The sequence below is a fragment of the Notolepis coatsorum genome, assembly GCF_963971535.1.
Source record: "Notolepis coatsorum genome assembly, chromosome: 10".
Taxonomy (NCBI): domain Eukaryota; kingdom Metazoa; phylum Chordata; class Actinopteri; order Aulopiformes; family Paralepididae; genus Notolepis; species Notolepis coatsorum.
Genome location: NC_140174.1, coordinates 134,790,466 through 134,806,023, shown reverse-complemented (window position 1 = coordinate 134,806,023; position 15,558 = coordinate 134,790,466). Strand labels below are relative to the sequence as shown.

Genomic DNA, 15,558 nt, shown 5'->3' with positions numbered 1-15,558 from the left:
GTAGGGGATGAGCATCAGTCAGGTACTTGGCCTACATACACAGTGGGGTAGTGGATGAGTATCAGTCAGGTACTTGGCCTACATACACAGTGAGGTAGTGGATGAGTATCAGTCAGGTACTTGGCCTACATACACAGTGAGGTAGGGGATGAGTATCAGTCAGGTACTTGGCCTACATACACAGTGGGGTAGGGGATGAGTATCAGGCAGGTACTTGGCCTACATACACAGTGAGGTAGTGGATGAGTATCAGGCAGGTACTTGGCCTACATACACAGTGAGGTAGTGGATGAGCATCAGGCAGGTACTTGGCCTACATACACAGTGAGGTAGTGGATGAGCATCAGTCAGGTACTTGGCCTACATACACAGTGAGGTAGTGGATGAGTATCAGTCAGGTACTTGGCCTACATACACAGTGGGGTAGTGGATGAGTAGTCAGGTACTTGGCCTACATACAGTGAGGTAGTGGATGAGCATCAGGCAGGTACTTGGCCTACATACACAGTGGGATGAGCATCAGTCAGGTACTTGGCCTACATACACAGTGAGGTAGGGGATGAGTATCAGTCAGGTACTTGGCCTACATACACAGTGAGGTAGGGGATGAGTATCAGTCAGGTACTTGGCCTACATACACAGTGGGGTAGTGGATGAGCATCAGTCAGGTACTTGGCCTACATATACAGTGAGGTAGTGGATGAGCATCAGGCAGGTACTTGGCCTACATACACAGTGGGATGAGTATCAGTCAGGTACTTGGCCTACATATACAGTGAGGTAGGGGATGAGCATCAGTCAGGTACTTGGCCTACATATACAGTGAGGTAGGGGATGAGTATCAGTCAGGTACTTGGCCTACATACACAGTGAGGTAGGGGATGAGCATCAGTCAGGTACTTGGCCTACATACACAGTGAGGTAGGGGATGAGCATCAGTCAGGTACTTGGCCTACATACACAGTGGGGTAGTGGATGAGCATCAGTCAGGTACTTGGCCTACATACACAGTGAGGTAGGGGATGAGCATCAGTCAGGTACTTGGCCTACATATACAGTGAGCAGGGTATCTGCAGGTTTAGCCCAGTCAGATTTAAGGCTTTTTAAGACTTTTTAATGCCACTCAGAATTAAATTTAATACCAATTTCACGATAACAAAATGGCAAAAATCATGGGTACTCTCAGTACACTCATTCAAGGGTACTACGACTATGCCTGGCTACACCTCATGGTACCAAAGCACCTCAAAGGTACTAAAAACAAGATTACAAACATCACAAAACAAACTGGTCAGACTACTGCTTAACCTCACTCCTAAAACCCACTTTACCCCTGCCCACATTCAAAACCGCTCTTTAAGAGCACCTACGGGAGGCTGCAATTCGAAACTGGCCACCGTAAATGTCCAACCCCCCCCCCCCCCCCCTAATGTACAGTCTCATCCCCATCATATATATATAATATTTTCTGTTAGGATCTCTGGGTAACAGTACTGTATATTATTTGCATATCGTATATGTCACAAATGTAACAGTACTACAGTATATACCTGTATGTCATGCATGTCCCTATGCCATAAATGTCATGATGTCATGTATGTTTTTACTGTATTTATTTCTGTATATTTTATTTCATTTTTATTCTATTTTACTCTACTCTTATCCCAGGCAACTTGATTGATTTGTGTTATTATTCTAATTAGTGACCTGTCCTGTCTAAATGTTTAAATGTTGAGCGATTTGCAGTGTCAAATTTCCCACGGGATAATAAAAGTATTTCTATTCTATCTATTCTATGTTGTGTATGTTTTTGATTGATTGATTGAAAACTTTATTAACAGATTGCAGAATGGGTACAATACAGTACAGCTCAATACACACAATTGTTAAGGGGATGCAGACCAGAGAAAGACTTTCGTCTTGTTTACATCAGGGTCCCCCATTTTCAATTCATCAGGAATGTCTATATGAATTGAAAATGGGGGACCCTGATGTAAACAAGACAAACGTCTTTCTCTGGTCTGCATCCCCTTATTATTGTGTGTATGTACTGTATTGTACACATTCTGCAATCTGTTAAATAAAGTTTTCATTCATCCAGTTGTTTTGTTTTTGTGGTTTGGTTGAATGAATACTTTATTTAACAGATTTCAGAATGGGTACAATACAGTACAGCTCAATACACACAATAATAAGGGGATGCAGACCAGAGAAAGACTTTAGTCTTGTTTACATCAGGGTCCCCCATTTTCAATTCATCATAACATTTATGACATACACATATACAGTACGTTACTGCGTTCCAACCTACAACTGCTCCACACCAGTTCCACGCCAGTCTCCGTAAATGTTCCGTTATAAAAATAAAATACCATTTCAATACACAACAAGTTTTCGTGTTTTGAAATACATGAAAGGAAATTAGCTAACGTTGATTCGCCTAACGTTAAGGCTTTGCTACATGCTGCGTATTTCAAAACACTGCGGTGAAAACAGAGTCCGGTAAACACAAGTTTGTAATTCCAATAGTGTATTCTGCCTGTTACTTGACTATTTCGATTATTGAAGTGGTATTTTTAAAACTAACATTTACGGAGACCGGTGTGGAGCACTTGTAGTGTCGAGCCAGGCTGAGACACGTTAATAATATGATCCATTAGCTCACCTTGCATGTGGCTCGAAAGTGCACTCTCCCCCATCGTAAAAATCTTCAAGTCCTTTCTGCATATTTTGCAGACGGCTACTCGAGGATGTTCTCCTCTTTTCAACCATGACTTATATTTGATATTTGAGCCAGAGCTCATTAAAACGGCAGCCTCCCGGCATTTTGACCACACACACGCGCGCTGTTCTCAGATAGCACAGCTAAAAACACTACGGGTAGAGCCGAGCCACATTTCATTTTGCGTGAAAGGCGATTTCAAAATAGGCTCAATCGAATCGCTCCGACTTATTTTATTTCTTTGTCTAAACAAACCAAACTATTCAGTCAGATAGCGATTTATTATTAAATCTATGTCTTTGTCTATGGCATTTTTTAAGACCTCTGAAAATGGATTTAAGACATTTTAAGACAAACTAAGGCCTTAATTATTGATAAACAAATTTAAGACTTTTTAAGACTTTTTAAGGATCCGCGGACACCCTGAGTGAGGTAGGGGATGAGCATCAGTCAGGTACTTGGCCTACATATACAGTGAGGTAGGGGATGAGTATCAGTCAGGTACTTGGCCTACATACACAGTGAGGTAGTGGATGAGCATCAGTCAGGTACTTGACCTACATACACAGTGAGGTAGGGGATGAGCATCAGTCAGGTACTTGGCCTACATACACAGTGGGGTAGTGGATGAGTATCAGTCAGGTACTTGACCTACATACACAGTGAGGTAGTGGATGAGTATCAGGCAGGTACTTGGCCTACATACACAGTGGGGTAGTGGATGAGTATCAGTCAGGTACTTGGCCTACATACACAGTGAGGTAGTGGATGAGCATCAGTCAGGTACTTGGCCTACATACACAGTGAGGTAGTGGATGAGCATCAGTCAGGTACTTGACCTACATACACAGTGAGGTAGGGGATGAGCATCAGTCAGGTACTTGGCCTACATACACAGTGGGGTAGTGGATGAGTATCAGTCAGGTACTTGACCTACATACACAGTGGGGTAGTGGATGAGTATCAGTCAGGTACTTGGCCTACATATACAGTGAGGTAGGGGATGAGTATCAGTCAGGTACTTGGCCTACATACACAGTGAGGTAGTGGATGAGCATCAGTCAGGTACTTGACCTACATACACAGTGGGGTAGTGGATGAGTATCAGTCAGGTACTTGACCTACATACACAGTGGGGTAGTGGATGAGTATCAGTCAGGTACTTGGCCTACATACACAGTGGGGTAGTGGATGAGTATCAGGCAGGTACTTGGCCTACATACACAGTGAGGTAGGGGATGAATATCAGGCAGGTACTTGGCCTACATACACAGTGAGGTAGGGGATGAGCATCAGTCAGGTACTTGGCCTACATACACAGTGGGGTAGGGGATGAGCATCAGGTACTTGGCCTACATACACAGTGAGGTAGGGGATGAGTAGTCAGGTACTTGGCCTACATACACAGTGAGGTAGGGGATGAGTAGTCAGGTACTTGGCCTACATACACAGTGGGGTAGGGGATGAGTATCAGGCAGGTACTTGGCCTACATACACAGTGAGGTAGTGGATGAGTAGTCAGGTACTTGGCCTACATACACAGTGAGGTAGTGGATGAGTAGTCAGGTACTTGGCCTACATACACAGTGAGGTAGTGGATGAGTAGTCAGGTACTTGGCCTACATACACAGTGAGGTAGGGGATGAGTAGTCAGGTACTTGGCCTACATACACAGTGAGGTAGTGGATGAGTATCAGTCAGGTACTTGGCCTACATACACAGTGGGGACGAGTATCACAAACCATTAATATCCTACTACACTGAACTCGCTGTGTGGCAACATGGTCGCCTCACCACAAAGCCAAGTGGGTCAACTTGTCTCTTTGCTATAAAGAGGTCTGGCACCACCAGGACCTCACCTTGGTGGAGGCATCCTTGTCCTGGGTGTTCCGGCTGAGGAGGTTCCCAGCCAGCAGGACCCTGGAGATGGTTGCTGCCCCACTCTGTTCCCCCTGGTCTCCAAGCTGACCCGTTACCATGTCGACCAACAGCTGGAGGCCCAGCATGCCGTCAGCCTGACTACTGCCGAGACCAAGTCCTGAGGCCAGGAGCACAAACCTGGAGGAAGAAATACCACACCAATTAGATTCAATATTAGAATGCTAATGATATGTAGTGTTAGTGTGTGTGTCTTGTGACGGTCTTAGACCTCTGATCTTATGAATCTTAAAGATACAATGTGTCTTTTTTAAATTGATTTATTAATTCTTTTAAACATGCTTAGTGTTATGTCTCACCAGACCATTTGAGGCTAGAGCAGTGAAGGTGAGTGCAGTGTTGAAACCCCGGTGGACTCGATTCGCGCCAGAACTTGATTAATTAATAGGAAATAAAAAAAATTAATTAATAAAAAAAAGACACATCGTCACTTTAATTAGTGGAATGAAATAAAGCATTGAAGTGTGTACCGGTCAGCGCTGAGGGAAGGCCTGGCCGTCTGCGGCGGGAGGTCAGCAGTGCAATAGTCCTCCACTGTGAACTTCCCATCATTCTTCTCCGCCCCGTATACAGCAATCACACTGCCTGAAAGAGAGAAATATACAATTTAAAAAGAAGGACAAGACGATACATTTAATTTCAACCACTGCAGTTGAACGCTTACAGTGTGATGAAATAAAGTATTCAGCAAAGCACGATTATGAAAGCAAATAGCCTAGTACTCTGCCACTTGGCCTGACAGAGACCATAAAAAAGAAGCTTCAGGTTTCCCAAAATAAGTTGGTACGGGTGGTAATGGGTCTTGGCCCCCGCACCCACGTAGGGAGGAGTCACTTCCAGGAGCTAAACTGGCTTCCTGTGGAGGCCAGAGTTACTCAGCTCAGACTCAACCTAGTGCACAATATTATAAACCGAAGGTCCCCTAGATACCTCCAGAACTACTTCACCCCGGTCAGCAAATCCCACAACCACAGAACTAGAGCAAGCATAGCAAACCTGAAGCCTGCTTATTTCCGTTCCAAACTGGGCCAGTGCTCCCTTACTTTCTTAGGAGCCCAGGATTGGAACAAGATGCCTATCCCCATCAAGCAGAGCTCAAGCCTCCACAGCTTCAAGAGAAGCGTCAGGAACAGGGTTTCCGTTGTCCGGTAATTACCAGTTTTTTACCGGGAAAATCTGTTGAAGTCCGACATATTTAAATCTCTCCGGTCATAATGTCCTGTGAAAATAATTCTGTTGAAGTGATGTCGTGATTCATTTGGGGTGTGACAGCTGCTGCAGTGCGACCTGTGGCTTGCTGATGAGAATGGCGGGGCGGGAGCTTGATGCTGGATTAGCGTATCGCTTCGTTGGGAGGCGGAGATAGTAATTGGATTCGGCAAATCACGCAACATTTAGATTTCAGTGAACCCCACACGATAATGTTGCCGTCTCAGTAGTGCCACATTTCTCAGTTCTTCGCTTGATATAATTAATACAAATGTGAAATGTCCAATATAACGGAATTCGTTAGCTCATAAAAATGTGATTATAACAGACTGCTGTTTAATGTCGGGCCAGTCGGCAGCAGCACGTGAGTTAGCCCCTTTCGTGACTGCGATGCAAGCCAGGGGCTTTAATACGCAGTCACTGGCTCCCACGTTACTAACCATGTTACACTTTAAGGACCAGCCACGAGTATATACGTGTTTCGGTGCCATGCGTTGTGGACCAGAGCCACGTATATAGCCGTGGCAAGTTGTTATTGTTTTATTCCATATTTATAACACGATCGAGATCCATGACCTACCCACATATTTGATTTTCGAAACATGCAATACCGGCCAGATCCGCTTAGGGACGCCATCGCTCCACTGCATTATCATTGAGGGGATTTAAAAAAATAAATCTTTTACAGTGTTGGGGAAAATGTGTTTGGGGTGGACTAGTTTAATATAGGTCAACTAGCAGTGCTGAAAGACGGTCTGGCTGACGTTCTTAAAACAATTTGGAACAGATGGCCATTTCAGTACGGCATGTTGTGTGCTGGTAATCTCTTACATTGTATGCTTTCATATCTTGTTCTTTTCTCTCTTTCACACAGGCACAGCACACACACACAGACACACGGACACACACGTACACAGACACACACAGTCGCACAGACATACACACCGACACACACACACACACACACATTCCCTGTGACACAATACACACATACAATACACATACGTCTGTACGCAGACGCACGCACACACAGACACACACACACATACACACACACACACACACATCTCACTCTCTACATCATATCGTGTGTGGACATCATATCTTGTTTATCTCTCTTCATGTTCTCTCTCCGATGTTAAATCTACGTATCATCTTAATGTACGTCATGTCAGATCTGACATGATATGATACGTCATCATATCTGTCATGGGGGGGCAGGACTGAGAGGGGATTTAGGGGACAGGCAAAGGGATTGGGGACAGAGTGTTTTTGTTCAAGCTGTGGTGATCCTCTGCTCGACCCATAGCTCTTGCTGTTAAGAACTTATTTTCTTAAATAAATTACCTACTTGTTACAATTGGAAATATCGTCTCCTGCTGTGTTAAACAACCTTCAGCCACAACAACAGTCTGTGGGCGGATCATATGAGCCTCGATTCCAAACGAAGACCCTCCATCTTTGATCACGTTACCGAACGCATATTTCAGCCTGGAATAATGGGATTTATGATTAGCCAATGGACATATCGATCTACCAGAATCCGATGACTAATGAAGAAATGCTGCCGGCGATCACATGGCCTGACGGTAGGATACTATTCCCCCAAATTACAGCTGGATTGGACATTGTTTTAAAACCTAACGTGATCGATCAGTGAACATGGCTGATTGAACGCACACTATATTGCTAATAAATAATACTAATCGGCGTTCCCCGCCGCCCCCATTTCATCCATAGATGCTCTGTAATAGTCCGGATGCTACGCAGTTTGTTTTATTTCATTCGTATATATACAGCAGAAATGGCGTTTGATATAACGGCGCCAATGTTTAGCCTATTATCTAGCTTCCTGGAAAAAAGACTAGACGAAAAGCGTGATAAACCTTATATTCACGACGCTATAAAATGACAACCAACCGATGTATTTTTATTTTCTTTAAGCCATTATGAAGGCACGGTTTATGCACTCAAGTGACAATGAGAATAGACAGATAGCAATACTATAAATTATATATATAGCTCTTAGAAAGTACATCAGTTTGTAAACAAACCTCTGTCCTCTGAGGCATAAATCGCCGCAAAAGTGTGGTTGCCAAAGTGTTAATGTGCACCTCAAGCACTGCATAAAAGCTTGCGGTGGGTCCAAAATATATCACAGACATTTCAAAAGGTACCCAGCGTTCCATTAGGGTTTCACACAAACGCGGCGGGGTTTGAAAGCATCGCAGTCACGAAAGGGGCTACACGTGAGTCTATCGACGGGACTTATTTTATTTGGAATATAATTATACGCAAAAGTAGCCTAGTTTTAAGTTAAAATATTATAAATCTATATGCCTTGAGGATGTCATTCTTTATATAGGCCTATCAATTGTTTTTAAGCTCAATAAACTCTGACCGGAATTTCTCCCGGAAACCCTGGTCAGGAAGTGGTATTGATTTGCCTATGTTGGCTTATGTTCTTTTCGGGATCGTTTTTTGTTGATTGTTGATTTTTTTGTTTGTTCGTTTTATTTTGCAAACTTTAAAAAAAAATTTTTTTGAAGTAGTGGTAGGTTGCCCCCTTACTATACTAAAGAGGAATATCCCCCTATACTTTGAATGGGTTTCCAATCAGTTTTTACTTATTGGGTGATATAAAATGTTAGCTATAGGTTAGATTTCTAATGTATGCGTTTTGTGTCATTGTCGTGTTTTTTGCCCTGGGACCATGACGGAAATAAGGGTCTTACTCTCTCTCATGTTATCCTTTGGATCCTTGTGGTGGGTTTTTAATCCATAAATAAAATAAAATCCCAACCACTAATTGTTTCAGCAAACGGTACAGCAGCCTCAAGGCCTGGACCAGAAGACTCAGTCTCCCCCCCCCCCCCCCAGACAGGTCAGACTCATGAACAAATAATACTAAAGACCTGCTACCTTCCTGCCCAAGTAAGCGTGCACGCACATAGACACACACACACTATATCCACATCATTATCACTGGACTATATTTTGTATTATAGTATTTATACAGCATCATATACTGTATTACATTTGAATGCCACTTCAAGTCATTCTTTATGCTGCTATTTTATGCCACTTCTATTGCCCTTTTCTACCCTTCAAAATTATATTACCATTGCTGCTGTAGGGTCGCAGAACCAAGACCAAAGAATTTCACTCTTCAAGTTCAACCACAGAGCAAATTAAGCATATTAGCGTCCAACAGCTCAACAGTTAAAAGGATCTAGACTCTATAGATTGCCGACTAGATTCCTGGAGCGTAACTCGGACCTGTGACACACTTGTCTTTGTCGATGTCCCCCTCCAGTTTGATCCTCTGCAGCTCGTCCTCCAGAATCAGCTCATCTGATTCGCTGATGTATTTGATGCGCCGTGGCTGGGGTAGGAGGTTGTGCTGAGAGAGAGAGAGAGAGGTGGAATAAACAGACACACACAAACACAGGAGATGTGGAATATGAGAGTATCAATCATGACTTTTCAATCCAAGGTTCAGAAGGGGTCGGAGGTAGGGGGGGGATAGAGGTTGGTACCATGTGGTTATAGGATAGTTTGCATGAAACTTAACAATACCAATAAAGTACTGTGAAGCCAAACCCTTGCAATAACCAAAAATGCTAAAGTATTGCAGTGTCGATAATACTATAGTGTGACGACCCCCACTCTACCTGCAAATGGGGAGTCTTCTGACTCAAAGAGCATGGTGGAGTGGGTAGGTCGTTAACCCAATTACCCTCACCTGTGCAGTGCAGAGAGCTGCCTGCACACACAGTATATATATTTCCCTTGTCTAACCCTTCTATCTGCTTCTCCCATCTGCTTTTCCCATCAAACAGGACAGGTTGTATCAGCCACCAAGTGAACCAACTTGGTATCCTCCGTCCATTCTGTTATACAAATGTGTTGTTTAATTCGATTATTATTTGTTTAGATAGGATTAAATAAATTCTTTGTTAAATTGTTATCACGTGTGTCGACTCCCTTTATATGATAACCTCTGGTTCATATAACAGTTAATAATGGAGTGCGACTTGTGCTGGCATTAAAGTATAAAAACAATGCATCCAAAAATCGAAGGTGCCGTTACCCTTCCTCTGTACTTAAGCAACGGCAGATCCAGCTTTTGAATGTTAATCAACATGAAGTAGTTTTGCCTCTTTGGTGAGGTTGTCTAGTGTGCCATTGCAGGAGATTTTCTAGAAAATGTTTGAGTATGAGGGTGATGATGACAGCGAGGGAATGGAGTGACAGCGAGGGAATAGGGTAACAGTGATGGAATAGTCACAGCGAGGGCATAGAGTGACAGTGAGGGAATAGAGTGACAGCGAGGGAATAGAGTGACTGTGAGGGAATAGAGTGACTGTGAGGGAATAGAGTGACAGTGAGGGAATAGAGTGACTGTGAGGGAATAGAGTGACAGTGAGGGAATAGAGTGACTGTGAGGGAATAGAGTCACAGTGAGGGAATAGAGTGACTGTGAGGGAATAGAGTGACTGTGAGGGAATAGAGTGACAGTGAGGGAATAGAGTGACTGTGAGGGAATAGAGTGACAGCGAGGGAATAGAGTGACTGTGAGGGAATAGAGTGACAGCGAGGGAATAGAGTCACAGCGAGGGAATAGAGTCACAGCGAGGGAATAGAGTGACAGCGAGGGAATAGAGTGACAGTGAGGGAATAGAGTGACAGTGAGGGAATAGAGTGACAGTGAGGGAATAGAGTGACAGTGAGGGAATAGAGTGACAGTGAGGGAATAGAGTGACAGTGAGGGAATAGAGTCACAGCGAGGGAATAGAGTCACAGCGAGGGAATAGAGTGACAGCGAGGGAATAGAGTGACAGCGAGGGAATAGAGTGACAGTGAGGGAATAGAGTGACAGTGAGGGAATAGAGTGACAGTGAGGGAATAGAGTGACAGTGAGGGAATAGAGTGACAGTGAGGGAATAGAGTGACTGTGAGGGAATAGAGTGACAGTGAGGGAATAGAGTCACAGTGAGGGAATAGAGTGACAGTGAGGGAATAGAGTGACAGTGAGGGAATAGAGTGACAGTGAGGGAATAGAGTGACAGTGAGGGAATAGAGTGACCGAGCGGGAGAGGATCAAGAAAAGAGGGCGGGATTGAGATCCAAAGTCACACCCCCCTGATATCAACATGGTCTACATGTGGTTATAGGTAGTGCATTGTAGGTAGTGCATCACTGCTGATATCAACAGGGTGTACATGTGATGAAAATAAGACAGGTTGGTTGGTAGTGCATTGTGGGTAATGCATCGCTGCTGACCTCCTCGCTGATCTCCTTCAGAATGGACGGCTGCAACTGCATGTGCTTGAACAGGGTTCCCACGATGCAACACTGCTCCCGTGCCTGAAGATCGCAGAGATTCCTCATGCGTACATCTGCTCCTGAGGAAAAGGTACGCACGCACACACCAACACACACACAGATGGGAGAGAGCATAGGCGTCAACTGGGTATGCTTGGCTTCATGGTATATTTGAATAGTTAACTAATTAAAGCCAAATTCATGGGCATTATGCCACGTCTGGGAAAATAAATATCTCAATGTTGCAGCATTTTCTGAAGCGCGGAAACATTACGCATTGTGAGAGCTATAGGTCTGTTGAAGTATTTCCAATAGCATAGACAGACCTTCCTGGTCAAAGCTAAAACTGATTTAGTCAGAAGCCCTCAATACTGGGGGTGGTCGATTTCTGTTTTGATTGATTGATTACGTTATTAACAGATTGCAGAATGGGTACAATACAGTATGGCTCAATACAAACAACTGCTAAGAGGATGCAGACGAGAAAAATACTTGTCTTGTTTACATCAGGGTCCTCCATTTTCAATTCATCAAGACATTTATGACATACAAATATACAGTACTGTGTAAGAGAAAAAAAATATATAAGAAAAAGATATATGGGCGGCTAAGTGGCACAGTGGAGTGGGCAAGGCGCTCGCCACTAACGCAGGAGATGCTGGGTTCGAGCCCAGCTCTCGGCGTTGCTACCGGCTTGGCTGGTCGTTCATACTAACACAATTGGCAGAGTTAGGGGTGGGAAAGCCGGTGGGTGGGGATTGGACGTTGTGGACAGCGACTCCTACAGGTCGGTTGGTGCACCTGTACAGCAGAATCAGGAAGTATCGGGGGCAGCATGAGCCTCCCACACGTTACTCCTCGCCACTGAGAGATCGCGCTGTTGAGGTGAAAAGATGAGACAGGCTGCCTCCTCGTGTACCGGAGGGGACACGTGTTGCAAGGCTTCTATCCTCACTGCAGCCGACCAGTGGGAGGCATAGTCTAGCAACGTTCGAGACAGGGGAGGGTAGAATTGGCGAGGCGAAATTGGGATGAGAGAAAAATTTAAAAAGGAAAAAAAGTGTATAAAAAATATATATATATATATATATACATCCAAAGCATTGCCATACTTTGGCTTTTGTTGAAACACAGAAATAATGAACACCTCAAATCCAGAAGGATCTTTTGACAAGTGTTTTTATGTGTACCAAAAACTCACCCCATTTCTGTTGGGCACGCTCCGTAATCAGGGGCCTCATCTGCATCAGTCGTGCTGCATATATATGAGCATACTGGCGACTGAACGTGCGCTCCCCTAGTTTGAAACGTTCAGAGCAGGGCGTGTAGGCCGGCAGTACCCTCTCAAACACCGGGCCCTGGTCCTCCTCATTGCCAGGCCGACATAGCAGGGACGAGCCCTCCTTCTGGGCACTCGGATCAGAGAACATGACTGGATCTGGATCGGGAGACAGTTGGCAGGTAAGAGCTTCCCAAGAGCTTTGTCAAAATACTTCCCAAAGGTCAGTGAATACCACGATCACAACACCAGAGGGAGCTCCACAAATCATGTTAAACCCAGATTCGGCTCAAATAAGGGACTAAACACGTTTCGCAATTATGCCACATCAATGTGGAACGCCCTACCCAAAGCTGTAAAGGAATGTGGATCACTACCCACTTTCAAAACCTCTCTCAAGGGACACCTACGGGAGACTGCAATTCAACACTGGCCCCTGTAAATATCCTAACCCAACCCCCTCCAATGTACAGTCATTTACCTAGTATGGTTGTCAATAGTCCAATGTACAATTTTGTTTGTTTGTACAGTGTCTCCCCCCCCCCCCCTCAATGTACAGTGTTACTTGTATATACAGTGTGCCCCCCCCCCCAACCAACCACCTCCAATGTAGATTACCCAGTATGGTTGTCAATATCCCAGTGTACCCAACCCCCCCCACCCAACCTCCTCCAATGTACAGTTTCTACGCCAAATGTATATACTCCCTTTTCCTGACTCCTTCTGTATCACAAACAGTACTGTATTTGCAAATCTGGTATGTCATAAATGTATAGATGTAGCAGTACTGACTATCTGTATGTCATGTATGTCATATATGTCCTGATGAATTGAAAATGGGGGACCCTGATGTAAACAAGACGAAAGTCTTTCTCTGGTCTGCATCCCCTTAACAATTGTGTGTATTGAGCTGTACTGTATTGTACCCATTCTGCAATCTGTTAAAGTTTTCAATCAATCAAAGCTCAATTCATTGGTAACACAACTCAGATCCGCGACGTCTCTGACGCATTCATTGTGTTTTTCATTATCATAATTGTATCTTCTGTCACACATTTGATGAGCTACAGGGCAACTTCGCAAAACGGCTCTATTTGCTAATATTTGCACAAAAAGTCAGGGAATCAGTTTCAGCCTAACGTTAGCTAGCTAGCCAATGTTTGAACTGCTCATGAAAACAGATGGCCGTCTGCAGAATCACTGCAAACACAAACGGAGCCGGTTTGAACAAACAGAGCGAACGTACCTTGATAGAGAGTGCACGCTGTAGATATTTAGTTTAGCTTCTTAGTTGATGCGTATTGCTTTCAAAATACATTAATTAACTGGTTTCTCAAAGAGGACAGACAACATCGATACTCCCGCGAAATTATTGACACTTGACCTGCTCACGCATGCGCCGTCGGCCCGTCGCACACTTATAACGTCATGGATTTAATAGGTTGCCATTTATGTAAGGTCAAAACAAAACTAGATTTTTTTTTTTTTTTTTTTAACAGAGGTTTTTGTTGTTGTTGTTGTTTGAACAGTAGTTCCAACTTATCATTGTCAACAATATTTGAGTAATTGTTCAAACAGAGCTAGCCAAAACTAGCTAGAAAATAAATGCACTCATACAATATGGAAATAACGGAGAAAAAAAACATAAAAGTAAAGTTGATGAGGGGGTAATGAAATGTTCACTTGTTTTGTTAATCACTTGTTGAGCTTTAGTTGAACCTTTCATCATTATCTCAGCTGGAAGTGTCAAAGATTTCCATCTGTAGCTCCTTGACAGTAACAGCAATGTGATGTTGAAAAACACATTTTCCCTTTTTTCTGATCAAATGTAAGCCAGGCTGTTATATTTCATACTGGCTTTGCGTCCTGCTCCGCCTATTGGACTATGCACACGCTGAAAGAACTTTTCATGCACCTTACATCTACCTAGCCACGCCCACTTCCATAGTATATAACCAGGTGTAGTGGCCCTTCCTCGCTCTTTCCCGCAAAAGGACAGCTCATATGCATCTGCAGCGCTGTACAAGAGTGTTTCTAAATAAAAAAAATATACTGACCGTAAGATGGACCGAGTTCCACCACCACAACAGTCCCTCTCGGGGCTACGTCACCACCAGCGTCCGAGAGCTCGCAGGTGTCCAGAGTAGAGAGAGCTTGCAGGTGTCCAGAGTAGAGGGAGCTCGCAGGTGTCCAGAGTAGAGAGAGCTCGCAGGTGTCCAGAGTAGAGGGAGCTCGCAGGTGTCCAGAGTAGAGAGAGCTCGCAGGTGTCCAGAGTAGAGAGAGCTTGCAGGTGTCCAGAGTAGAGACAGCTCGCAGGTGTCCAGAGTAGAGAGAGCTTGCAGGTGTCCAGAGTAGAGAGAGCTCGCAGGTGTCCAGAGTAGAGAGAGCTCGCAGGTGTCCAGAGTAGAGAGAGCTCGCAGGTGTCCAGAGTAGAGACAGCTCGCAGGTGTCCAGAGTAGAGAGAGCTCGCAGGTGTCCAGAGTAGAGAGAGCTCGCAGGCGTCCAGAGTAGAGAGAGCTCGCAGGTGTCCAGAGTAGAGAGAGCTTGCAGGTGTCCAGAGTAGAGAGAGCTCGCAGGTGTCCAGAGTAGAGAGAGCTCGCAGGTGTCCAGAGTAGAGAGAGCTCGCAGGTGTCCAGAGTAGAGAGAGCTCGCAGGTGTCCAGAGTAAAGAGAGCTCGCAGGTGTCCAGAGTAGAGAGAGCTCGCAGGTGTCCAGAGTAGAGAGAGCTTGCAGGTGTCCAGAGTAGAGAGAGCTCGCAGGCGTCCAGAGTAGAGAGAGCTCGCAGGTGTCCAGAGTAGAGAGAGCTTGCAGGTGTCCAGAGTAGAGGGAGCTCGCAGGTGTCCAGAGTAGAGAGAGCTCGCAGGTGTCCAGAGTAGAGAGAGCTCGCAGGTGTCCAGAGTAGAGAGAGCTCGCAGGTGTCCAGAGTAGAGAGAGCTCGCAGGTGTCCAGAGTAGAGAGAGCTTGCAGGTGTCCAGAGTAGAGAGAGCTCGCAGGTGTCCAGAGTAGAGGGAGCTTGCAGGTGTCCAGAGTAGAGAGAGTTCGCAGGCGTCCAGAGTAGAGAGAGCTTGCAGGCGTCCAGAGTA

General features: G+C 44.8%; 1 protein-coding gene across 1 annotated transcript in view; it reads right to left on the bottom strand.

Annotated features, from left to right (window-relative positions):
* The window catches only part of pold2 (polymerase (DNA directed), delta 2, regulatory subunit), a 31,258-nt gene extending 17,395 nt beyond the window's left edge, over nucleotides 1–13,863 (bottom strand). The window contains exons 1-6 of the mRNA XM_084323437.1: nucleotides 13,723–13,863; nucleotides 12,399–12,635; nucleotides 11,156–11,277; nucleotides 9,149–9,272; nucleotides 5,131–5,245; nucleotides 4,582–4,780 (exon numbers count right to left, since the gene is read on the bottom strand). Coding sequence (XP_084179563.1) covers nucleotides 4,582–4,780; nucleotides 5,131–5,245; nucleotides 9,149–9,272; nucleotides 11,156–11,277; nucleotides 12,399–12,627 — 789 coding nt within the window. The 5' untranslated portion in view covers nucleotides 12,628–12,635; nucleotides 13,723–13,863. The remainder of the gene's footprint in view (nucleotides 1–4,581; nucleotides 4,781–5,130; nucleotides 5,246–9,148; nucleotides 9,273–11,155; nucleotides 11,278–12,398; nucleotides 12,636–13,722) is intronic.
* Nucleotides 13,864–15,558: the final 1,695 nt, after the last annotated feature.